General features: G+C 38.6%; 6 protein-coding genes across 8 annotated transcripts; 4 read left to right on the top strand and 2 right to left on the bottom strand.

Moving 5' to 3' along the window:
- Positions 1-1,288: 1,288 nt before the first annotated feature.
- LOC104718798 (uncharacterized) lies at positions 1,289-4,934 on the top strand. Of its 2 annotated transcripts, none has more exons than XM_010436605.2 (3): positions 1,289-1,676; positions 2,266-4,075; positions 4,171-4,934. In XM_010436605.2, exons 2-3 carry the CDS (start codon positions 2,288-2,290, stop codon positions 4,510-4,512), a joined length of 2,130 nt encoding a protein of 709 aa, XP_010434907.2. In that variant the 5' UTR covers positions 1,289-1,676; positions 2,266-2,287; the 3' UTR covers positions 4,513-4,934. The 2 variants fall into 2 exon arrangements, with proteins under 2 accessions (XP_010434907.2, XP_010434914.2); XM_010436612.3 differs by having other exon boundaries at positions 1,347-2,161.
- On the bottom strand, positions 4,925-8,385 carry LOC104718822 (uncharacterized). Its single transcript, XM_010436628.3, has 9 exons — positions 8,124-8,385; positions 6,666-8,027; positions 6,440-6,558; positions 6,187-6,311; positions 5,903-6,002; positions 5,672-5,758; positions 5,464-5,547; positions 5,301-5,386; positions 4,925-5,190 (listed from the first exon to the last, which is right to left on the bottom strand). Exons 2-9 carry the CDS (start codon positions 7,840-7,842, stop codon positions 5,004-5,006), a joined length of 1,965 nt encoding a protein of 654 aa, XP_010434930.1. The 5' UTR covers positions 7,843-8,027; positions 8,124-8,385; the 3' UTR covers positions 4,925-5,003.
- A 494-nt stretch (positions 8,386-8,879) lies between these two features.
- Positions 8,880-10,022, top strand: LOC147948586 (uncharacterized). The gene has a single exon (XM_087467714.1). The coding sequence runs from the start codon at positions 9,024-9,026 to the stop codon at positions 10,020-10,022; it is 999 nt and encodes a 332-aa protein (XP_087323840.1). The 5' UTR covers positions 8,880-9,023.
- A 5,877-nt stretch (positions 10,023-15,899) lies between these two features.
- Positions 15,900-17,375, top strand: LOC147948585 (uncharacterized). The gene has a single exon (XM_087467710.1). It carries the CDS (start codon positions 15,900-15,902, stop codon positions 17,373-17,375), a length of 1,476 nt encoding a protein of 491 aa, XP_087323836.1.
- An 853-nt stretch (positions 17,376-18,228) lies between these two features.
- Positions 18,229-18,558, bottom strand: LOC147948584 (uncharacterized). Its single transcript, XM_087467707.1, has one exon. The coding sequence runs from the start codon at positions 18,556-18,558 to the stop codon at positions 18,229-18,231; it is 330 nt and encodes a 109-aa protein (XP_087323833.1).
- A 310-nt stretch (positions 18,559-18,868) lies between these two features.
- On the top strand, positions 18,869-24,649 carry LOC104718829 (eukaryotic translation initiation factor 3 subunit A). 2 transcript variants are annotated; one of them, XM_087482975.1, is made up of 14 exons: positions 18,869-19,822; positions 20,115-20,220; positions 20,326-20,807; positions 20,896-21,111; positions 21,250-21,618; positions 21,703-21,732; positions 21,821-22,048; positions 22,171-22,332; positions 22,449-22,670; positions 22,812-23,018; positions 23,103-23,309; positions 23,405-23,485; positions 23,567-23,768; positions 23,874-24,649. In XM_087482975.1, the coding sequence occupies exons 2-14, from the start codon at positions 20,175-20,177 to the stop codon at positions 24,368-24,370; spliced, it is 2,949 nt and encodes a 982-aa protein (XP_087339101.1). In that variant the 5' UTR covers positions 18,869-19,822; positions 20,115-20,174; the 3' UTR covers positions 24,371-24,649. The 2 variants fall into 2 exon arrangements, with proteins under 2 accessions (XP_087339101.1, XP_087339106.1); XM_087482980.1 differs by having other exon boundaries at positions 19,745-19,925.
- Positions 24,650-25,813: the final 1,164 nt, after the last annotated feature.

Genomic DNA, 25,813 nt, shown 5'->3' with positions numbered 1-25,813 from the left:
AGTATTATTTTCCTTAAATCCTAAATCTGACTTAAATACCAATAAATCACACTACCTGTATTAAAGTTTCACACTACCAGTATTAATTATACAAACTCTATTTGAAAATAAAAATCCCCTATATATTAATAGAGAAACACTCTCTTGAAAAAGCTGATGTGTCGCCGCCAGAGAGCTTGAGACATATTTAACAAAAAACCTTAAATTTTCTACTTAATTACATTAACATGCCACTATATTAAAAAAATAATTAACTGAATAATAATTAGATATGTCATCAATTCTTACACAAATTTAAATATCACATATTAAAACTAATAAAATAATTACATACTATTTTAAGTCAAAATTTCACTAAAATTTACTTACAAAATATACAAGTCAAAGTTATATTATTTTTAAGAAATCAATATTTATAAAATATTGATTTCTTAAAATCAATATAAGTAAAATATTCTAAAAAGGCAATAAAAACATATAAAGTTAATACAAATAAAGAACATATAACTTATTAACAAAATCATATAAAAAATATTATTTTTTATGTTAGTATTATTACCTATCATAATAATTTAAATAACAAGATTTCAATAGTTATTATAATTGATTATAAAAAGAAACATATTACCCCTAAATCATCTCCAACTCATTAAAGAAAACTTAATTCTCAATAAATATAGATTTATATATATTCATAAATATATATAAAAATGACAACAAATTAGGGGATATCATGATGTGTGATTATTTATAAATATCTAAGTATGTAAACTAATTAATCTCAACATTTAGTGTGATTATTCATTAAAAAATAGAAATAATGATAACCAAATAGGAATATACGTTTTAATTGTACATTAATCAATGTGCTATTAAAAAAGAATGAGACAATAACCCTTATCATTATAAATAAACTTAGTACCTAAAAAAATTATAATATATTTAAAAAACTTTAGTTACATATTATGTTTGACACAAACAAATATTGGTTCTAAAATAATAATTTTACTTATTATAATTTTAAATAAATCGATTTATCCCGCATATAGTGCGGATTGTTACCTAGTATACTTTTATATGAGATGTGAGTACACACAGTCACATAGAGTCGAAAGATTTTAATTGGGGATAGGAATCTCACATGAACTTCCCGAGAAACAAGTAAACAAAATTACTTTATTAGTTTTTTGGTTCACGAACCGATCCAATTATTTTTTTTATTAATCCATCTTTATGTAAATGACGAAAATACCCTTTTAAAATAGTTAAGCGACAGTTTCTGACAGAAGGGTAAGATAGTCTTAGGTCACAAACACTTCATTGAAGTGAAAAAACCTTTGTTTGATAGAACAAGTGAAAAAGAAACAGACAACAAAAAAGCTAAAGCAAAAGTACAGTGAGAGAGAGAGAGTGATTGAGTGATATAGATTTTTTTTTGCACACTCGAAGAGGGAAATAAAGAAACAAAATGATGCCTTGAGGGAGAAAACTAATTGATTGCTTTTTTTCTTCTATATCTTTTTGTTTACACTTACACGAGAACATGATCGGTTTATCTTATTACCACCATCATTGTTTTGTAATCTCTCCTTCTTCTCCTTGTTCTTCTTTTTTTTCTCCAATGTCGATGAAGAAATGTTTGAGATTTACACAGTGTCTTTCTTACTGTAACTCGGGTATGTTTTTGTTTTTTTCTTTCATGTCTCTATCTGTTGTGTCTCTCTTAGATCTCTTTTTTTTTTTTTCTCTATCTGTAAAAAAATTAAAAATTGCCTCTTTTTGCTTCTTTTGCTTAATGCTATAGTCTTATGTCTCTATCTGATTCTTCTTTTGTTTAGTGTTCTTATTTGACCGCTATTTTGTGTTCTTTCTGTTTCTTAATGTTCAGTTTGATACTCTCTTCTTAAGTTAATTGGGGTTTACTTGATTAGTTCAATCCAATCTGCTAGCTTGTCTGGTTTTGTTATCTGTTTTTAATTCATGTACTAACCTATAATGAGATCTGCATTGGGTACGTATCAAAGATCATTGATTGTGCATGTATAGTTTGTGTTTTGGGAGCTTAAGTTGCGTCCTTTTGAAGCTTATGACATTGAGTCAATTGGATCTATTAATACTGATTAAGAAAGATTCTTCTACTCTGTTACTATCATGTTGTTTTGTAAGTTTCTGAGATTGGTTTGTTGTGCAAATTTGATATCTTTATGTTTTGAGGGCTGTGGAGGACTTAACATATTGCTTTGAATTTTAATGTTTTCTTTACAGATGTTTTGAAGTGGTGATTGGAATGGAAATGGAATTTGGTAAAGGAATTGATATGGAACAAAGCCCCAACAGTGTTCTGCCTGCTCCTCGTCCTTTCACTGAATTAGAAAAAAGGAGTACTAGACTGAAGCCGCCTCGTAGAGATGAGGTTTTGAGAGTCAAAGAAGGGTTCACAGAGATAAGCTTCAGGCGCTACCGTAGCACATCCTGTAAGAATTTTAATTCAAAGCCTCTTGCAATGGGGGATACAACGGAGCTAAGGAGAGGCTCTGTGTATCAAAGCTCTAATGAGTTGTTTAAAGAACTTAGAGAACCTCATGGTCGTAAAGATTCAAAGGCTAAACTTGAGTTGTCTCGTAGTAGTGATGCTTCTTTCTCCTTTAGAGTTGTTGATTCTTCTAGAAAGGGAAGTACAGAGAAAAGACAGAACAAGATGGTTTTAGATGGGCAAAAGTCATCAGTTGAACCTTGCACCTCTGGCAACTTCATTGACATTTGTTTGAAATCAGGTATCAAAGATAGAGCGGTGGTGTTGGATTCAGCTGATGATGTAGCCAGTCCCCTGAACGAATGTAGTAATGACCATAAAGTTAGATTGCCTAAGCTACATCCAGCAAAGGTAGACTCATTAGAAACCAGTTGCAATAAGGACAGCTCAAGAGTTAGGAAGATGTTTGATCCATTTGTTAAGTCAAAATCTCTGAGAAGCCCTCTTGTTTATATAGGAGAGTCAGGTGTATGTACAGAAAAGCCAGGGAAGAACAATGAGCGTTGCAAGTCTATGTTGAGTGATTACTCAAATATTCATAAAAGATCAAATCTTTGTCCTCCTCCAGTGGTCAGTAAAGATTTTACTTCAGTGCTGAAATCTTCCCCGGTTCATCTACATTGCCGTCTCAAGATGGAAAGCAAACATGGACTGCCGGTTTTTCAGTTTGTTACAGGTTCTCCTGAGGAGGTTTACGGTGCAAAGACTTGGAAATCTGACAATGGTTCTACTTGGATATATACATTTTCATCTGCTGGAAGCAGAAAGAGGAGCAGTGCTAGTGTGCGAGGATTGAATGAAGTTAGTAAAGAATCTTTGCTGTTGGCTCAGATGCAAGTTACATGTAACATGTGCTCAGAAGTAAGAAAAAAGGGACAAGATCCAGAAACTTTGATGGTGAATGAGTTTATTTTGTATGATATTGCACAAGCAAGAAGAAGTGTCTCCACAAAGGAAGATCAATCACTACCACTTGATATGGTTAATAATGCCTCCAAGAATTCTGTTAAACCAGACTCAGAGTTGAGAAATAACTCAATGTCCGGGGATGGTTCAGATACAATGAAGCAGAGAACATCTCAGCCGAAAAGAACATCTCAAAGCTATGATCTTGAGGCTTCAAATGGAACAAACCCGTGGTCAGCTGCAGATTTGCATCCTGACCTTGAGATCGCTGCTATAATTATTCAAGACACGATTGAGAAGAGAGAAAGCTTAAAATACAGAAGAGGTGACAAAAGGTTGTTGGAGAAAACTAATCTTCTTGGTCTGTCTCCAATTGAGGAGGAGAAGAAGGAGTTGTTAGGCAGCAGAGTTTCAGAAAAATTGAAGGTTGTAATCCCAAGGGGAAACCACGGGTTACCGAGTACCAAGAACCTTGGTCCTTCTCCTTTGATTCAGAGATGGAGGTCAGGAGGTGGTTGTGACTGTGGTGGTTGGGACATGGCATGTCCACTTATGGTTCTTGGAAATCCTCGTATCTCATCTTCTCATGATCAGCCTCTTGTAGACAATCAGCATCCTTTACAACTATTTGTCCAGGTAAAAACTGGTTCTTTCCTCAATTCAACACAAGTTATGTTGCCTTAGAACTGCTTCTTTTTTATCATCTAACATGTATTGTCTTCATATTATAGGGTGCTAAAGAGCATATACCAGCATTGTACATGTCGTTTGTTGAGGAAGGGCATTACGATGTTCATTTCCACGCGCAGTTATCAACGTTGCAAGCATTCTCCATCTGTGTTGCCATACTACATAACACGGAAGTCTCGGATAGTTACAGGAATGGCGAGAATGTACAACAGTTCTCGCATTGCAACTCATTGAAAATGCTGATTGATGATGATGTTCAGTTCTTGGTTGAAGCAGTAACTGAGGAAGAAGAAAAGAACGTACCTAAGCTTATGAAAGAAGCTGCGGCCGCTCTTCAATCGTACATGCCAAACCCTCCTTTCTCGCCAATCTCCCGAGTGTAGTCTGTGATGCTGTCATTATTGCAGGTACATTTGAATTCTTCTGTATCATGCATGAGTTGGCGAGAAGAAGAGAAGAGAAGGTTGGTCTCCAACTTCCTTCCCTGCAGAGCGCAACCATGAAGCGGGAGATTCGTAAGACAAGCTAGAGCTTGAAGATGGGATGGTCTCTGATCTCCAGATTGAGAAAGACGTCACATTCTTTGTTGTGTCATTTATTTATTCTTCGAGTAGGATCTAGGATTCTAGGCAAACGAAAAAGCCACACTGTTCATATTGTAAGGTAGCAAATGGGAAGTGCCCAATTTGGTTAGAGGTCTTATAAGCATAGAGTTGGTAGATCCTTCAAAAAAAAAGTTTTGTAACTTGTAGTGAATAATGGATCTTCATCTTCTCTCCCCAGTCAAAAAAGGACTTTGCACAAATGAATTTAATCAAATCAATAGTTTACAAAAATAAAAACAAAAAAAATGTACAATATTCCATTCTTTGTATTACATATGTTGCAATCTTGATGGTTTCGTTGGGGGTGAACTGTCCTTGTTCTTTGTTTTTGTGCCAGAGAGAGCTGACGAATTGGGCTGTGCCGCTTCTAGAGAGAGTACACTCTTGTAAAATTCATATGAAGCAAAGAATATAGCTCCTTGGGACATGTACATCACTAGTCTGGGGATCAATCCTCTGCAGCATATAAAAAAGAGAAGACTATGCCCGTAAATTGATGAAGCATGGATAATACAATTTCAATAACCAGGACTAGGGAGATAAGATCAGTGAATGCGAACCGAGACCTGTATAGCCCTCTCAGACCTTCTTGTTTGCGTATTGATTGAAGAGTTTGATAGACACTAGGATGCTGGTTCCTAGATCCGGGAATCTGCAGCAATGAGATAAGTTAGGTGTAGAAGACAACTCTTAGAGTAGTTCCTGAAAAGGTTGGAAAGAGAAACAAACCTGAGTTTGTAATCTTGTTTTTACTACATCAAATGGAGTTGTAAAGAAAGCAGCAGCAGATCCCGCTAAGCCTCCACATATGAGCTGTTAGAAGCAAATATTGGGAATATAAAGTAATCTCAGGTTCTCCATAAGAAGATAAAATACAGATAGCTAAGAGAACTACATAGTTCAGGATATTGTAAGATGAAGCAGAGAAGAGACAAACCGTTTGTAATGTCGTGGGTTGAGCCGATTGACCAAGAGGACCTAGAGATGGCAATACCATTTGCTTCATGTTTTCATAAACATAGAACTGTATTTCCAATAAATATGGCATCAGACGTTCAGAACTGTATTCAAGCAGAGAAGGAAAAATAGGAGAAGACTGGAGACATAAAGATCACAGACTGCTCCTAGCTAGAGCATAAGTACACATTATAGTGTGCGCAAAACGTACCTTAATGATTGAGTGTGGGATATTTCTACATAGCACTGCAGTCCATCCCGCATATAAAGAAAGCAGACCACCCTTTTGGATGATTCCAACCAATGCGGTCCTGTGTTCATATGTGCCCAAGAAATCAAAAAAAAATATGTAAAAGCACAAAAGGAAATGGAGAACTAATTTAAATGAGAACTAATTTTTTCAAGCCAGGAAAACCTTTAAGAGACAAGAGAACAAGGAAGTGTATTATGCAGTTAGCAAAAAGTTAGGTTCAGGTTCAGCTTGGAGATGTTTACCAGCAATTGCGATAATGTGAACTGACTTGCATCTGCTGTTTTATACGCTCACTTGGCGTGAAGATAAAAGAAGTTGCAATGCTTGCAGAACCACCAGCTACGCAGTGGGTAAGGGAGCAATATTCCTGAAATTTCAAGAGTTTAATTATATGAACTTTAACAGGCCAGCAGAAAAAGGGAGAAACATGTCAGGGAAAAAAGTAGAGTAAGACGTAAGAGGAATTAGAGATAGTTCTATTGAAGTAAATGATACCTTAGGAAAAAGAGGAAGAAGAGCTCCTTTAACTGATTCATAAGTGAAGGTATAGAGGGCAGAGATAGGAGCTGATGAGGCAATGTTGCTAGCAATCCCCCGGTAAAGTCCAGAAACACCTGAATACATATTAGGATATAATTGTGTTTAGCAACAAGGCCCTGTGACAAACTAATACAAAAAGTAAGCCTTTCTTTCTGATTATCTCCAGTAAAATCTTTTTTACCTCTTTCTGATATAATTGATCTCCCAGTATAGCATAGAGACTTCTCCTCCAAACGGCAAGACTGAATCATTGTCTTAACTGTATCAAGTGGATGAAGACAAAGACTGACACTTATGCCTGCCAACGCACCAGCAAAAGCATGCCGCTGTTTAGCAAAAGCGTAAGTAGGCGTTTCTGCAGAGGACGAACAAACTCCAGTCTCTTGGTTTTTTTCATATCTCTCAAGCAAATGTTTGTTTTCAACGATAGATAAGCTGTCCTCGTCTGAGTTATTCCCTGAAGAAGAAACCTCAGTATCGCTGTCCGTGCTACATGTTGAACTTATTATGTTCACTCCTTTGTTGTTGGCACACCTATCTTTGTAAAGCAAGAAGAGATAGTTCACATCATTAGATCTGGATGTTGTGGTGTCTACCAATGATTCTGCGACGCTAGCTCTTATTAGAGGAATCCTTGGTTCAGTAAGAGTTGAGCGGCCCTCTGCAGCAGTGGTAACAATGACAGAATCACAACTACTGGCATTTCTTGATGCGCATTCTGCTTCACGGCTGACTACATTGGGAATACGGTCAGCCGCTCCTCTTTGATACCTAGTACAAGTGGGAACTACTTCCTTACAGCTATACAATTTTTCAGTCTCCCATCTAGCATCAAAAGGAAAACTATACTCTCTGCAAGAACCACTGATACACTTGGCTCCATTACTCTGACTAAACCGACTAAAGAAAGATTCGCTAGATGGATTAGAAATACACATCTTCTCAGCCACTCTCAAAAACTTAACCCTGTGCTGTGTACTCGATGGCGACTGAGATACAGCCTTCTGATCAGAAGGCAACTGTGTACTACCCCTCAAAACTTTGAACTCACTAACTTCATCTCTATTTACATCATCTAAATTTCTTTCCTTTAATGAGCTAATCAACTCACCAGAAACAAAACCCGAACGATCCCACATCAAGTCAACAGCAGATATCAACGAATCCCTACTCAAAATTTGACTCAACTTGGTCTCTCCTCTTTTGATGTTCTCCCTCTGGAAAGCATATTCATACTCTACATGTGGATGATGATGATCACTAATCTTTGACAACTTCCTCTTAGCCTCAGCTAAGTTCCAACTATGCTTAATCGAAGGTTGACCCTTCTTAACAGAGCCTTTCGTAGAAGAAGCCATTTTGCTTTATCTTTCAATCAAATGAGAACCCACAAAACCAAACAAGTCAGAGCTCCCAATACGTTTCAAATCAGAACCTAGTAAGCATATTGATTGCTGCTAAGTAATTAACCAAGTTCTGATTTTTATGGATCGGACAAGTTCAATTGTATCCAGTAATACAATGCCCTAGCTGCAACAAGGATCTGTTCCAGAAACATGTCTCATGTGAGAAAAAAAAAATCGAAAATTTTCTTAAATATCAAAACTAATAGACGTAGTAGCTCAAATTGAAGTTATACCTTGAGAAACTAAGACACTCTTCTTCGGTTGAAGATTGAGATTTTCCCAAATTGCTCATTTTTTTTCTCGGGAAGATTCGGCCGCGAGTTGGAAATTTTTCTGGGTTTAAGTTTATGCGCTGGCTTCTCTCCTCAAAGGGTTTTACTTTTTTACCTTCTTCTTTTTTTGCTTACTTTTTTTACATTAGTGAAAATTATATAGAAATACATAAGTTTAGAATGGGTCTTTGTTCTAAGAAATGATGATGAGAAATCTGGAACTATATACATGTGGTAGTGTTTGGAGATTATACTAAAGAGATGTTATTGGTTTATGATTTAAATAGAATTTTAAAGACTTTAAATGTTATATAGTATCTATTACTATTATTTAACCAAGATTTTGTTAAATTCCGTTAAAGTTTATTGTTATTTTTTTTGCTTGAATCTAATATTAAATTATATTCAAAAAGAAAATAAACGTAAAAAAGAATTCCAATAGAAAAAATGGCGATTGAAAAGGCGATTGTAAAAACGGTTACTTTTTGGTTCTGGATCCTCAATCACGTCTCCCTTGAGACGGTTTGTGACAGTTTCGCCGGCGTAGTGGCACGGTTTCCAGTCCACGATCTCCAGGCGGTTATCTCCACGAAGAGATCTCCACTTCGTGATGCAAATGGGAGGATTTCTCTCAGCGGCTTCCGCTATAAATGGCAACCACAATTTCTTCAATTATTCACTCTTTCATCTCAATTATCATCTACAATCTTCTTCCCATTCCGATACTATTGTGTTCTTACCAAGATGGCTGATAATTTATGAAGAGCGGTCCAAGACATCAATTTAGGTGCTGATGATGTTCCAATTGCCATTCCGGCAAACCTTGTTGCTAACGCCGCGGCGGAGAACCGATTCATCCTGATGGGTCGCCCAGTCATGCCCCGCCGCCAAAACATCCGTGCTATCATCGCGTCAATGCCACGAATCTGGGGACAAGCGGGTTTAATCCATGGTCGTATTGTGGGTGGAAACCAATTCCATTTTATCTTCCCGACTGAAGGTGAATTGGAACTGGTGCTTCGTCGTGGTCCCTGGGCCTTTAATGACCGTATGTTGGTGCTTCAGCGGTGGTACCCAAACGACAACCCACCACTCATTGACTTCATCCCCTTCTGGGTTCAGATTTGTGGGATTCCATTCCAATTTCTCAACAGAGAAGTCATTTCTCATATCGGACGCTCCATTGGCAATCTTCTGGAGGTGGATTACGATGCAGAAGCGGCTGCTCGTGTGGAATTTGTTCGGGTCCAGATTCATTGGGATATTCATCTCCCTCTGCGTTTTCAGAGACAAATTCAATTCCAAGCAGGAGTCAATACCCTTCTGCGATTTCGGTTTGAGAGGCTACGGGGCTTCTGTGAGGTGTGTGGCTTACTAACTCATGACACCGGTGCCTGTATTCTGCAAAACGGTGGTGAAGAGCAATTTGATGACCCTGAGGACGACGAAGGGCTTCCACCCCCTGCGATCCCGCGTCAAGGGGGAGTGATCATTCGTGAGATCATTGATGGTGAGGAGATGGACGAAGCAATTGGCAATGTTGCTATTCCTGAGGACCGTGTTCAGGAAGCTGTTGAAGAAAACATTGATCTTCACCATGATGCTTTAGCCCTTCCTGATGAGCCCATTGCCGAAGTGATACCTGTCACTGAAACAACGCAACATGCTGATGACATTACCATTGCAAAAATGATCTCCAGAGGTAAACATAAGAGAAACAAACAGTCTGATCAACCAGAGAGAGGTGAATGCTCGAAGATGATGAGTTATGAGAATCCAATGTACTGCTCTGGGGAAGCTTCATCTCCCCAAGGTCTTGTAAGAGGCGCGGTGGGCTCAGAACCACCACTGCCCCCATGAGGACAACCGTTTGGAACTGTAGAGGACTAGGCAATGACCTCGCAGTTCGACGTCTTCAGGAGATTAAGAAGTCTTACTCTCCAGACATCATGTGCCTATTGGAAACAAAACAAGGGGATGACACTGTCAGAGCTGTATGTGCGGATTTAGGTTATGATCATGTATTCACAGTTCCCCCTGTAGGTTTAAGTGGTGGTATAGCTATCTTTTGGTCCAGTAGCATCTCTGTTTCAGTTCTTTCTCATTCTCCAAACCTTGTAGACACTTATGTTCAAGTTAATGGATTTGGCTTCTATTTGTCGTGTGTATATGGTAACCCAAATCCCTCCCTCCGACACCTGACCTGGGAACGTTTAGAAAGAATTGCAGTGAATAGAACTGGGCCTTGGATGGCTGTAGGAGATTTTAATGAGATCAAAGGCAATCACGAAAAGAGAGGTGGACCTCCACGGCCAGAAAGTTCATTCACAGACTTTCGCAATATGCTTCACAATTGCGATTTCCATGACTTAAAATCAAAAGGTGATCCCTTCTCTTGGGCGGGTAAAAGATATTCCCACGATGTTTCAAGCTGCTTAGACAGAAGCATGGCTAATAATGAATGGTTGGCTCAGTACCCTGCTTCTCATGTTGAGTTCTTAGAACTTATAGAATCGGATCACAGACCACTTATAACCACCATCACCAATGACTTTAACCCCCGCCAAGGTCAGTTTTACTACGACAATAGATTGCTTCAACGAGATGGTTTTAGAGATGCAGTAATAGATGGTTGGAATCATCATTCAGTTAATAACCAGCTAAGCATGAGTATTCGCCTGCGTGAATGTCGAAAGAAGATTTCCCAATGGAAAAAACATAACAGATGCAATACCCGCGAGGAGATCAGGTTTTTGAAATCAACAATTGATAAGGCCCACTCTGATGGTTCATCTACAGAACGCATAAGAGACCTACGACATCAGTTGAGCAGTGCTTATGCCAATGAAGAGGAATTTTGGAGATTAAAGAGCCGTAAAGAGTGGATGTCATAAGGTGATAGAAACACCAAATATTTTTTTGCTACAGCCAAGAGTCATACAGCAAGAAACAAGATGTACTCCATACTTGATGAAGAGGGATATGAGCACCAAGGTGATTCTAATATCGGTGCTGTCGCACAAAAACACTTCACCAAGCTTTTCAAGAGTGAACTCTCTCCTCAAAACAATCACTTTCACGTTTTTCATGATTTTCAAGCTAGAGTAACCCCTGCAATAAACGAAGATCTCACCAAGCCGGTGACAGAGGAGGAGATCAAATCAGCAATTTTCTCAATTGGTGCTACTAAAGCACCAGGCCCTGATGGTTTTTCTGCTGCTTTCTATCAGAACTTCTGGGAAACAACAAAGGAAGCAATTATACTTGAAATCCAGAACTTCTTCACCAGCGGTACCTTTGATAAAGACCTCAATCATACAAACATCTGCCTAATCCCAAAGATAGATGGTGCCAGACATATGAAGGATTTTCGACCAATTTCCCTCTGCAACGTTAGTTATAAGATCATATCAAAGATTCTGGTCTCACGGTTAAAGAAGCATTTGAACTCCATCATCTCTGAAGAACAAGCGGCGTTTATTCCTGAACGCATCATAACAGATAACGTGTTAATTGCTCACGAACTCATTCACGCACTCAAGGTCAAAAGACGATGCTCAAATTCTTTCCTGGCCATAAAAACAGATATCATGAAGGCATACGATAGATTGGAATGGGACTCCTTACAAGAAACAATGCTCAAGTTTGGTTTCGACAATAAGTGGGTGCAATGGATTATGGAGTGTGTTCGTACTCCAACATTTTCTGTTAACATTAATGGCATCCCCCATGGTTTCATCCAGCCAGAGCATGGAATACGCCAAGGTGATCCCCTTTCACCCTATTTATTCATCATCTGTGCTGAGGTTTTAAGTCATCTGATGAAGAGAGCAGAACAACAAGAGGTCATTAAAGGAATCAAAATCAGCAATGCCAGTCCCCCGATCACACATCTACTTTTCGCAGATGATTCTCTGTTCTTCTGTCAGGCGAATATGAGTTCGTGTTTGGCCATTAGAGAGATTCTTACACAGTACGAAAGAGCATCAGGTCAACAAGTCAATACTCGTAAATCATCCTTAACGTTTGGAAAACGGGTTAGTGAGCCAACCAAAAATCAGATCAGACATGTACTTCAAATCCACAACGAAGGAGGATGCGGCAAATACTTAGGTCTCCCTGAACAATTCGGTCGCAAGAAGATTGAGCTCTTCCAATTCATCATCGACAATGTTAAGGGCAAAACAAAGGGCTGGAATAACAAATTTCTTTCCCAGGGAGGTAAAGAAATTCTTTTAAAAGCAATAGCAATGGCTATGCCGGTTTATACAATGAACTGTTTTAAGCTCCCAAAAGGAATTTGTGAGGATATTGAACGGAGCATTGCCAACTATTGGTGGAACTCCCAAAGTCAAGGCTCTGCAACTCATTGGGTAGCTTGGGACAGAATGAAATTTTCAAAGAAAGAAGGTGGGCTTGGTTTTAGAGATATAGATAAGTTCAATGATGCCCTACTAGCTAAGCAAGCATGGCGTATCCTCCAAAACCCCAATAGCTTGCTGTCACGAATCTTAAGAGGTAGATACTTTGCAAATTCTAGTATTCTTGAAGCTAATAGTGGTGTTCAACCATCTTTTGGCTGGAGATCATTGCTCATAGGTAGAGATCTTCTACGGAAAGGTCTGCGAGTTACAGTGGGTGACAGTCATCAGATATCTACATGGACTGATCCATGGTTAACATCTCACCCTCCGCGTCCACCAAGAAAAGCTCAAGACAACCAACCTGATGATATACCTTGTGTGAGTAACTTGCTGCATTCAGATAGAAGTGGCTGGAACGAACAGCTAGTACGAAGAAGAATACACCCTGATGATATAAACCTGGTCCTCTCTATAAAGACAAGCTTCTGGCAGCCATATAATTATCTCGGATGGCATTACACTGACGATGGATTCTACACAGTAAAATCTGGATATTGGTTGGCAACACATCTTCCAGAACAGAATCATGCTCGACCACCTGATGGTGATCCTCTTCTGAAGAGTGAAATTTGGAAAACAAAAACACCACCAAAATTTAAGCACTTTCTATGGAGATTTTTATCAGGAGCTTTGGCAACGGGTGCTAAACTAGAGCGACAACATATTTCTACACACTCCCTTTGCAAGCGATGCACATCTGCCATTGAAACAACGGAACATCTTTTCTTCTCATGCCCTCACGCACAACAGATTTGGCGAGGTTCAACTATTCCAATCAGATGTCTTTTGGATCCAGGATCTACGATCGAAACCAAACTCAAAGCTATTTTTGACTATCATAAACATCAGCGACTCTATGATAGACTTGCACATTTACCGTTCTGGATCCTATGGAAATTATGGACAAGTCGTAACAAACTTACATTCCAACAAAAGAGTAACTCTTGGCAACGGGATCTACGGGAAGCGATTCAAGAAACAGATGAATGGTTAACAATTGACTCAAGCCGAAGTAATGTTAACCAAAACGGTAATACCAATCAAAGAGATCCTCATGTACCAAACTTTTGGCAAAAACCCCGGACTGGCTGGCTGAAATGTAACTAAGCTTCATTAACAGAGACAGGAGTTCCTCTGTAGCTTGGATTGTACGTGATGAGGATGGGCAATTTAAAGAGGCGGGTCAGGCAACAGGACCACCTGTATCTTCGGCTCTTGAAGCAGAGTGTATAAGCTTATCCTATGCCATCAAACAATGTTGGTTAAGCGGTTTCTCCAAAGTCATCTTTGAAGGTGATAGCCAAATTTTGGCTAATTTGCTCAATGGTAACAACTCTCGTTTTGATGTCTTCAACTAGATACAAGACATAAAAGGCTGGGCATCACGCTTTGAATCGGTTGTTTTTAAATGGGTACCTCGGTCTGCAAATCTCCTTGCTGACAAGATGGTCAAAGCTCAATGTACCCAAACTCAAGCATATATGCTTCATTTATCAATTCCATTATGTATTCGATCTAGCTTTTACCCTTGTCAAAACTCTCTTATTCAATAAATGCATTTTAAGTGTTAAAAAAAAAAAAAATAAACGTTTTTACATTGCTAACGTAGATTGTTTATTAAACATTTGAATAAAACCAAATCTAGTAAAATCTTGTTGCAAACAAAGTTTGAACAGTAGGTCCTCCTCCATCCGCAATTGTGCTCAATCTGTTGCGAACATTCTTGTTTATGAACTTCACCAGCTTCTCCATCGTTGAAGGGTGTTCCCCATGGAGTCTATCATTTCTCTCCCCCCCCCCCCCCCCAAAGAGAATGTATTATGTTCTGAAATGTGTAACCCATCAAAAAAAAATTGTTTTATCCAAAGTATTTCCAGCAATCAGAGACATGATATCTTCCCAATGTATGGTGAACTTGTCAGAGAGAAGCCTGTGCACCAGCGCCCTCCATACCTGCTGTGAAAAGAGGCATAGAAAAAATAAATGTTTTCTTGTCTCCATCGGATTTTTGCACAACACACAGCTTGTGTTGACCTGAACGTTCCAGTTTTTCATTCTTTCCCCTATTGCAAGTCTGTTTTTTACCACCAGCCATGTGACAAGGGCATACTTAGGAGTTGCATGAGGAAATCTGTTAAGATGGCAAAGGGGCTCTTGTTGGACTCTTATTAGTAGGCCTTTTATCTTTATTTTGTGTTGTGTTTAAGTAGTACTCTCGATCGTTTGTGAGGGTTATCGAATCATTAAGTAAAACAATGTTCGTCTTCTCTTTTCCAATCGTCTTCCTCCTTCTCTTTTCCTCATCCCTCTGATCTGATTCTTCACCTCAATCCCCTTTTCTTCTGTTTCTCATCCCTATTTCTGTTATCTCCTTGATAAGCTACTTCTGTACTTATCAATTGGTGCTCTCATTGAGAGCTATTAAAAAAAAAAAAAAATGGCTCCACAAACTCAAGCTGCTCACGCATCTTTGATAGCTGAAGTCGATGACAAGATTCACCACCTCAAATCGTCTCTCGAAGACCAGATCGCTGATCTCAGGAAGATTACCATGGAACAAAAAGTTCTTCTCGAAGAACAGGGTCGGGCACATGATGAAGCGATTCGTTTGTTTCACGAAAACCTACTTTTAAAAAATCTCCTTGTGGCAAATCCATCATCTGGATCTCAGACCCAGAGTCCTGTCACGCCTCTTGCTCCGGTTAACGCAGTCAGTGAGGGAGTCTCGCCTTTACCCGTTTTGGCGTTGCCAAGCCTGTGTCCTCCGACAAAACTTCCACAGACCATCACGATGAGTGGAGTTCCTTTACAACCCGATTCAACAACCAAGACAAATACTGCAAACCCGGTGGGGAATTTGGTCGAACACTTGGTGAACAGTCCGGCTCCAGAGGGTTCCCTTAGCCCATGGGTTGCTGAGCTTGCAATCGCAGTCCATTCGTTTGGGGAAGAACGAATTCCTGTTGTTAGAAGCTTTCATAAGGTCCGGAAGAAGAAAACACGGAAGAGACGACGCGAGAGCTTATCGCCGACACAAGTCACCAAGCAACCCATGAAGAAACAAGGTAAACGACCTCGTTCTCCCTGGATTGACTCTAAGTTTCGGATGGATGCTAGCACAGTTAGACATATGGATGCTTCCTCTGATTATGATGCGTCAAAAGAGCTTGATGATAGAGTTGATGTTGGAAATAAATCATTGAAACGTCTCCGAGACAAGAACGTTATTGTATCAACCGAGGAGTTTTCGAGATTTCTGAATGTTTAGGGGAACTTTGGAGTTGTCTCGCGAGCTAATCCAGTCCATCGTCGAATGGGTAATGAAAGGCTCCATGGTTCAGAGGCTGTGAACAGAAATGGTCGAACATGGAATGGCTCAGGGTTGTGGTCAGAATCTGCAAGAGCATGGGGACACATTGGGTTGAAACCTCTAGGTTTGAGCGATGGCATGGATGCTACAGGAACCATTTACATTGGATTTCAAGGATCTGCTGTACAACCGGACCATGATTACACGCCCTTGACAAATCAAGGAGGGAGTCCATTGTTGTACAGTTCTGCGAGAAATGTAGCAAGTACCGCTTGGGAAAGCAAAGTTTATCAAGCATCTGGGTTTCCCGGAGGCTCTAAGGAAAACGTATTCAAGTGGATCAACAACTTAGAGGCTTATTTTGTTGCAAGTCATACTCCTCACGATGAGTGGATGAGCATTGTGTATTCTCTCCTAAAAGGAGAAACTAGTCATTGGGTCAAGAGTTTATGTGACAAGAATTCTCCAACAAGTTGGAAAGAATTCAAGTGGATGATCAAAAAAGAAGCAAAGGAGAAACCGAGACAGAGCTATGTATGTCGTTCACTATACTCTGGGATGCTACAAGAGGGTTTTGTGGCTAGTTACTGCAGAGAGTTTGAAGGTAAGCGTAGAGAGGCCATGACTATACCAGAGAAGTATGTGTTGGATGTGTCCATACGTGGGTTGACTCAACCATTGCAGATGGAGGTTAGAAAATTACAACCTAAGCGACTTCAAGAAGCAATGGATCTTGCTATCTGGCTCGAGGAAATGAGCGGTTTCACAGCAACAAAGGCTATCTTACACTACAACCATGACATGACAAATGCGCAGGATCCAGCTTATGGTGGTGAAGTAGTGGAGTTTATGCGTCTCACCATGTTACAAGAGGATTCACCAGTGTTTGATAGTGAGTCAAGAGGTGATAAGGAGAAGAGTGTTGCCAAGCAAGAAGGAGATAATTCCTCGGTAACAGTTAGAACCGAGAGCAAGGCTCTAAAGTTTTGGGGCTCCATTTCAGGTCATAGAGTGGTGGTAAGCATTGACTCTGGAGCAACAAATAACTTTATTCCTGAAGAGTTGGCTAATCGCCTTATGTTGCCAAGGAGAAAGACAAGTTCAATAACGGTTGTCCTTGGACATGGCAAGAGGAACACGAGTGAATGTGTTGGTATGGAAATCAGTTTGCTAGTGGAAGGGTTGGAGATTATTGAGAATTTTCTCTTCCTAGATGTCAAAGGGGCAGAATCGGCTGTGGTTCTAGGTTATGAGTGGCTCACAAAACTGGGAGAAACCAGTGTCAATTGGCAAGACCACACTTTCTCGTTCTTCCTTAACCAACAATGGGTCACTATTGGAGATAAGAACGATACGCTGAAAAGAAGCACTGGGAAAGTGAAGATGCGAAGTGAAGTGGAGCATGGGAGAACCAAAGAAGAGCACTTAGGCAATGATGTAAGAATTGCTAGCTATCTTGAGGACAAGTTAGCTTTATAAGGGAAGAGTAATGTCATGAGTGTTACGGAGGTTATTAACACAGTTCAGAAACTGTTTGAGGTAGGCCGTAGTGAAGAGATGAAGCTGAGTGCAGAAGGAGTGTCAAAGCAGTACCACCGAGTTTACAAGCTCCAAGGTAGCACATGTGTAAGCGGTCAATTTCTAATACATCAAGTTGTTATTTCTGCTGTGGCTTTGGACGGGAAGCAGGAAGGAGTAGTTGCTAAGTCTACATACGAAGGGTCATATAAGGGAGAAAGGGAAGCTTGCTCTGGGGGTTCAAAAATGCAGGTATGGGTGCCTAAGTGTTGCAGGTTACTAGAGATGTTGGTTTCAAGAGCAGACTCAATCTTAGAGGTCCAATCTGCGGGTAGAATACAAGTTAAAGAGAGAGCACATAAGCGGTTTGGGGTTACCACTGAAGAGTTTGAAGTGACCTTCTCTAGCAAGAAGGAAATGGCAGTAGCAACAAGGACTGAACCTGAGTCCACAGAAGCCGATGCTGGAGCGAGCAAGACAACCAAATTTGGAAAGCTTCAATTCCTTCCACCATGAGGACATGGTGGATCTCATCGGGGCGGTATTGTTAAGATGGCAAATGGGCTCTTGTTGGGCTCTTATTAGTAGGCCTTTTATCTTTATTTTGTGTTGTGTTTAAGTAGTACTCTCGATCGTTTGTGAGGGTTATCAAATCATTAAGTAAAACAATGTTCTTCTTCTCTTTTCCAATCGTCTTCCTCCTTCTCTCTTCCTCATCCCTCTGATCTGATTCTTCACCTCAATCGCCTTTTCTTATGTTTCTCATCCCTATTTCTGTTATCTCCTTGATAAGCTACTTCTGTTATTATCAAAATCATATCGCTCTATAGCCTGCCATTGTTGGATGTGCACTACGAGTATTCACCCTGGTATCCTTCGTTGTAAACTGCTTGTGATAGTTTTGATTCTTCCCCTTCCACAAAGCTACATCATGTTCGCGATACTTGCGATTTATTTTTGGATTCCTCCTCAACCAAAGAGAGAAGGGCATTACTTCAGCCATTGTACTAGACAACGGTATTCCTAAAGCAATACAACCTCTATCACCAAGTTTCTCATAAAGACAACCCAAAGAGCTCCCGTTATCAAACCAAAAAGAGTTATCAAACCAAAAAGAGGTAGATTCACCATCCTTCACCTCCATTTGGTAAAACTGTTTTGCTATGTCCCGATTTTTTAGTAGTTTCTTCAGCTATTTGGTAAAGTTTAGTGTTATTAGTTTTAATTTATAAAAAAATCATTTAAAATCTTAACAAATTTTAAGTTATTGGATTCAAACTTTTATAAAGTCAATAAAAGGTTTGTGTTATTCTACTAAAATAAAAGAATCTAGGATTATTAATAAGTTATATTAATATGTTATTTATTGGTTCATGATTTTATATATTTTTCTTCACAAAATAAAATCATGAAAATATCATTAAAATAGAGAAATTGTCTGGAAAACTTTACAAGATTATAAAAAACTAATCAACAAAATTATAGAAAACTAGCCCTGGGACTTAGGTTATTTCGGTGAATTCGGTTCGGTTATTTTGGTTTTTTGGTTTTTTTGAGTTTTGAAAATCTTACCGATCGGTTATTTTGGTTTCTCGGTTAATTCGGTTTTAAAATTTCAAAACAGAAATTACCCGAAATTTGTTTAAAAACAAAAAATCGGGTTTTCAGTTATTTAGAGATAATTTTGGGGTTTTTGGTTTTTTCGGTTTCGATTTTTTTGGGTGGTTCGGTTATTTTAGGGGTAAATTTCAGTTTTGTAGATTTTTTTTCCTAAAAAAGAAAATTAGAATAAAAATAAATAATTCAGTTAACCGATAACCAAACCAAAATAACCAGAAATATTCGGTTTTTTATTTGTACTGATCAATTCAGTCGCCATAACCGAAACCGAACCGAACACCCAAAATATTGGTTCGGTTTAGTTCGGTTCTTATCCTAGGCCTATAGAAAACTTTCTAGCCATCCTTAAAATTATTTATAAATTAGATATCCAATAAGACCCTCTAAATTAAGAGAGCAAATTTTATTTCAAAAACCTTATAACAAATATACATTTAATATTTAATATTATGGAAGTAACCAAGTAATACAATAAAACTTAAATATTATATAGAAAATAGTGTACATATATTATTTCACATGGTGGTTATTTGAGGATCAAAAGCCATAAATGTGTTAAATCTCAATTGAATAAAACATCCCTTATATGGACATAAATAAATGGGGTTAATAAAGACTAAAAAGATTAAACGGGGTCAATTTCGAAAACAAAAGAAATTACGGTGCTATCTGCAAATCTAGGGAATATAAATGTAAAATGATAATATTAAGGGATACCAGAAACCCTAGAGTTGCCTTCCGTTTCGCTTCTCATCTCTTCTTACCACTCCCTTATCACGGCTACAAAGGTTAGTCCCAAGTCTCGGCTCTGTTCTTGCACCCAGTGATTGGATCTCTGCTGTTTCTTTAATCGAATCTCATCGAATTGATCTGGGTTAGGATTTTCATAAGGTTATCGAATCTTCTGTGCCTCGTTTTGCGTTATCTTGATTCTATGAAATGAATTTAGGGTTTGGGCGAGTTTAGTCTGGTCTCTGTAGTTAGAATACGCAGAAAGCTTCGTTTGTTTTGTGATGGGTTTTTTCGGGTTCGTGTGATCTCTGTAACAGAATCGAATCTTTGTGTTTTTTTATTTGTCAGGCAAATTGAGAGTGTACCTTTCGTGAGAGAGCTTGTCTTTAACCTTTGTTCGTCTGAAACATGGCGAATTTTGCCAAACCGGAGAATGCATTGAAGCGTGCTGATGGTAAGTTTACGAAATGCTTTAGTTTTAGTGTTCGTTTTGGTCCCTATGGATTTGGTTTAGTGGTGTGTGTATGAATTGACTTTGTGTTCCGTGTTTTTGTTTTAGAATTGATCAATGTTGGACAGAAACAAGATGCCCTTCAGGCGCTTCATGATCTCATTACTTCCAAGAGATACAGAGCTTGGCAGAAACCTCTTGAAAAGATCATGTTTAAGTATCTTGATCTTTGTGTTGACTTGAAGAGAGGTCGATTCGCCAAGGATGGACTGATCCAGTATCGTATTGTTTGCCAGCAAGTGAATGTCAGTTCCCTGGAGGAAGTTATCAAGCACTTCCTTCATCTTGCTACCGAGAAAGCTGAGCAAGCTCGTTCTCAGGCCGATGCTCTTGAGGAGGCCCTTGATGTCGATGACCTTGAAGCTGATAGAAAGCCTGAGGATTTGCAGCTGAGTATTGTCAGTGGGGAGAAGGGGAAAGATAGATCTGACCGTGAGTTGGTCACCCCATGGTTCAAGTTCTTGTGGGAGACGTACAGGACAGTCCTCGAGATATTGCGAAACAACTCAAAGTTGGAAGCACTTTATGCGGTTAGTTTTTGTTGAGGTTAAGCTTATTGGTGATACCTTTGATTTTATGTTGATTGAGATTGAAGATTTGTACTTCATTATCTTGTAGATGACAGCACATAAAGCATTCCAGTTCTGCAAGCAGTACAAGCGAACAACAGAGTTCCGTAGGCTTTGTGAAATTATAAGAAATCATTTGGCAAACCTGAACAAGTACAGAGACCAAAGGGATCGGCCTGACTTATCAGCCCCTGAGAGCTTGCAGTTGTATCTGGACACAAGATTTGATCAGTTGAAAGTGGCTACCGAGCTTGGACTTTGGCAGGTGTGTTTTTGTTTTCTGTGTATTGTTCTGCTGCTAACCTTGTCTCTGATTAAAATTAGTTTTGCAACCTATACCATCCTCTCTTTCACTACTGCAAATAAGTAAGTGTGGTTCTTGATGTATCTTTTTGTTTTGCAGGAAGCTTTTCGCTCTGTAGAAGATATCTATGGATTAATGTGCATGGTCAAAAAAACGCCCAAGTCATCTTTATTGATGGTTTATTATTCCAAATTGACTGAGATCTTCTGGATCTCTTCTAGCCATCTTTATCATGCGTATGCGTGGTTTAAGCTGTTTAGTCTGCAGAAAAATTTCAATAAGAATTTAAGCCAAAAGGATTTGCAGCTAATAGCATCATCTGTTGTCTTGGCGGCATTGTCCATTCCACCGTTTGATCGGGCTCAGAGTGCATCCCATATGGAACTCGAGAATGAGAAAGAACGCAATTTGAGGATGGCCAACCTCATTGGATTCAATCTTGAACCTAAATTTGAGGGCAGAGATATGGTAACATATTCTTTTGCTTCATTTTTGTATTGTGCCCTTTATTATCTTTTTTGATATTTCTAATTCCGTTTGTTCCTTTTTCAGCTTTCCAGGGCAGCTCTTCTGTCAGAGTTGGTGAGTCTCTAGCAGCTACCTTAACTGTTATTTAGAAAATATTGGCCTTACTGGAATCTGATTTGGAGGCTGATTTCTATGCAATTAGGTCTCAAGAGGTGTTCTGAGCTGTGCATCTCAGGAGGTCAAAGATCTTTTCCATGTTTTAGAGCATGAATTTCATCCACTTGATCTTGGCTCTAAGATTCAGCCTTTGCTGGAAAAGATCTCCAAATCTGGTGGGAAACTATCCTCAGCTCCTTCTTTACCAGAAGTACAACTTTCCCAATATGTTCCCTCTCTGGAGAAGCTTGCTACACTGAGGCTACTTCAACAGGTGAAGAGTGTTCCTTGTTCTCTACGTTGTAGGGCAATACCCACTCAACTGTTTTGGATTGGTCTGGCTGTTTATCCCTTTTTCTACAAACTCAATATTCTCTGTTGCAATTTTATTTTCAGGTGTCTAGGATTTATCAGACCATAAGAATTGAGGGTTTATCTCAGTTGGTACCCTTCTTTGAATTCTCAGTGGTAGAGAAAATATCTGTTGATGCTGTAAAGAACAATTTTGTTGCCATGAAAGTTGATCACATGAAAGGTGTTGTAATTTTTGGAAATTTGGTAAGCCTCTCCAGCTCAACACTGCGAATATCATGTCTATCATTAAGTAATATAACCATTAACTTATTGACACTTTGGTAGGTACTAATCTATTTGATCAACTGTTTTTATATTAGGGTATTGAGTCTGATGGACTGAGGGATCATTTGGCTGTTTTTGCTGAGTCTTTGAGCAAAGTAAGAGCTATGCTGTACCCTGTCCCGAGTAAAGCATCAAAACTTGGTGGCATACTACCAAATTTAGCGGATACTGTTGAGAAAGAACACAAAAGACTGCTTGCTCGGAAATCAATCATTGAAAAGAGGAAGGAAGATCAAGAGCGTCAGCAACTAGAAATGGTAGTGAACTTCTCCTTGGTCGTTTTGACACCTCTCCTTTTACTCTGTGCCGGTTTATAACAGTCTTTTATTTATTATTTTTTTTTTTTTGAACAAAGTGCCGGTTTATAACAGTCTTTGATTTGATGTTTACTTTTCAAGGAACGTGAAGAGGAGCAGAAACGGCTTAAGCTTCAGAAGCTAACTGAGGAGGCAGAACAAAAGAGACTTGCAGCAGAGCTTGCAGAGAGAAGGAAACAAAGGATCCTTAGGGAGATAGAGGAGAAGGAATTTGAAGAGGCTCAGGCTTTGCTGGAGGACAGAGAGAAGCGCACGAAAAAGGGAAAGAAGAAGCCGCTTTTGGATGGAGTATGTTTGTCAATACAATATGTTAGCTATTATAGTGTACTGGATTGCGTATTACTAATATTAATTGGGTTAATCTAAATGTAGGAGAAGGTGACAAAACAAACTGTGATGGAGAGGGCCTTAACTGAGCAGCTCAAGGAAAGGCAAGAAATGGAGAAGAAGCTCCAAAAACTTGCCAAAACTATGGATTATTTGGAAAGAGCAAAGAGAGAAGAGGCTGCTCCATTGATTGAAGCTTCATATCAGCGAAGACTGGTAGAGGAAAGAGAATTTTATGAGCGCGAACAACAGGTAAAAACCTTACAGTTTTAGTAGTTTTTCTTTTCTTATAACTTGGTTCTGATTTGGAAGTATATGAAGTCCTTAAAAACTCTACTCCTTTACAGCGTGAAGTTGAACTGAGTCGAGAGCGTCATGAGAGTGACTTGAAGGAGAAAAAGAGGTTGTCCAGAATGTTGGATAATAAGGTCAGTTTTTGACATGTCATTTCGTTTTTCTGAGTCTTCATGTAACTTTTCTTTCTTATAATCGAATCTGTCCGTGTCCAGGAAATATTCCAAGCGCAAGTGATAAGTCGTCGACAAGCAGAGTTTGACAGAATAAGGGCAGAGAGAGAGGAGCGTATCAGCCAAACAATTCAAGCTAGGAAGCAAGAACGGGATATTAAGAGGAAGCAAATATATTATATGAATATTGAAGAAGAAAGAATTACAAAGCTGCAGGAAGAAGAGGAAGCTCGCAAGCAGGAAGGTGTGGACTTGCTTCCATAAATCCACATCATTTTGACATTGATGTTGAAGTTTTTCTAATGTAATCCCTTGTTTCTGTTTATGTTTTGGGTTTTCTCTACTGTAGAAGCTGAGAGGAAGAAAAAGGAAGCAGCTGAACACAAAGCAAAGTTGGATGAAATGGCTGAGAAGCAAAAGCAGAGAGAGAGAGAAGCGGATGAAAAAGAGAAGCTGAGGCGAGAAGCCCTGTCGAGGGGAACTGATGCACCTGCTCGCCATGCAGAGCCTACTGTTACTCCTGCTGCTACAGCACCAGCGCCAGCATCGGCATCAGGTTCAGGTCCGGGCAAATATGTTCCTAAATGGAAGCGCCAGACTACTGAAGTCTCATCTCCAACAGCCCCAACAGCAGCACCAACACCGTCAGAACCTGAACGCTGGACCAGCCGTGGACCACCTCCAGCAGATGACCACTGGGGAAGCAGCAGAGGTGGACCTCCAGCTGAAAGAGGTTGGGGTTCTGGTCCTAGAGGCAGTGACCGCCCAGGTGGTGATGCTTGGCGCAGCAGTGATGAACGCCGTTCCACATATGGAAGCTCCAGGCCTAGGCCAGCACAGCGTTGAGTCATAATATTTTTTTTTGGTCCCAATCTCCATGGAATGAATGAAAGGTTATCTCTGGATTTCAAAGCACTCTTCTTTAGCCCAAAACCTGTCTTCTTTTGAAGATTGCTCCGCTTTTATATGTTTTATGAAAGATTTTAAAACCTGTTAGACTCGTTTTTGCTCTACACAACACCGAGAGAGAGTTGTTCTTTCCTTTGTTGGATCTTTCATTGTTTGTCTTGCAACTTTTCTGCTGTAAAAACTTTTGACATCGATCAGCCTCTTTTCATGCAGTCATTGTCATTGTTTATTAGTTTAATGTAATGTGGAGAACATTACACAAAAACCAATTTTACATTTAACAACTTTTGTATAAAATAAAAAGGATATTTATACTACTTATCTTGGATTAAGCAAAAGAATACAGATAAATTACTAGAATTGAGAAGAGCGCATGGGCAAAAAGGCAAAGCTTTATTCACTTGGAAGAAGAGAAGCAACTGTATACACTTTTTATATAATTAACAATTTCACAAGAGTTGCTGTAGTGATCATTAGCTAGGGTTTTGTTTAGGGAAAAAAGCTTAAAAATACCTCATCTATTTTTTATTTGGAAGTTTAATACCTCGTTTTTTTTTGTTGGAAGAAAAATACCTCATTTAATTAAAACGTATGATTTAATACTCAAACTAATAAATGTTGTTAGTTTCATACTTACGATTTTTTTGACAAAAATAAAATTCCGTTTTTACCCTTAGTATATCAATTAATAATTAATTTTAAATGACATGGTATTAATTTATAATTTTATTTGAATTAAAATTAATAAAAAGAAATATTAAATAAACTTAATTTTAATTCAAATAAGCCTATAAATTAAGAAAAATTCTTGGGTTTACAAAAGAGTGATTAGGGTTTAGATTTTACAATTAAAAAAATTATATGTCGGTTTGGGTTTACAAAACAGTGGTTAGGATTTAGATTTTATAATTAAACAAAATTATATGTCGGTTTGGGTATACAAAGAGTGGTTTAGGGTTTAGATTTTACAATCAAACAAATTTATATGTCGGTTTGGATTTATAAAAGAGTGGTTAGAGTTTAGATTTTAAAATTAAAAAAATTATATGTCGGTTTGGGTTTATAAAAAAGTGGTTAGGGTTTAGATTTTACAATTAAACAAAATTGTATTTCAATCTGGGTTTATAAAAAATGATTAGGGTTTAAATTACATAATTAAACAAAATTATATGTCGATTTTGATTTATAAAAAAGTAATTTAGATTTACATATTATAATTAAAAACTATAATATTATGTTTAGAATTAATAACTTTAAAATTGAATGATATACAGATTTTGTTTCTTTAATTAATAATTTGTTTCCTTAATTAAGTGGGGGTGAGTCCAAGAATTGTCCATAAATTAATACTATGTCATTTAAAATTAATTATTAATTAAT

This window comes from Camelina sativa, chromosome 2 (assembly GCF_030686135.1).
Source record: "Camelina sativa cultivar CO46 ecotype springtype chromosome 2, ASM3068613v1".
Taxonomy (NCBI): Eukaryota; Viridiplantae; Streptophyta; class Magnoliopsida; order Brassicales; family Brassicaceae; genus Camelina; species Camelina sativa.
Note: the sequence above shows the minus strand (reverse complement) of the source record. Positions and strands in the feature narration are given on the sequence as shown.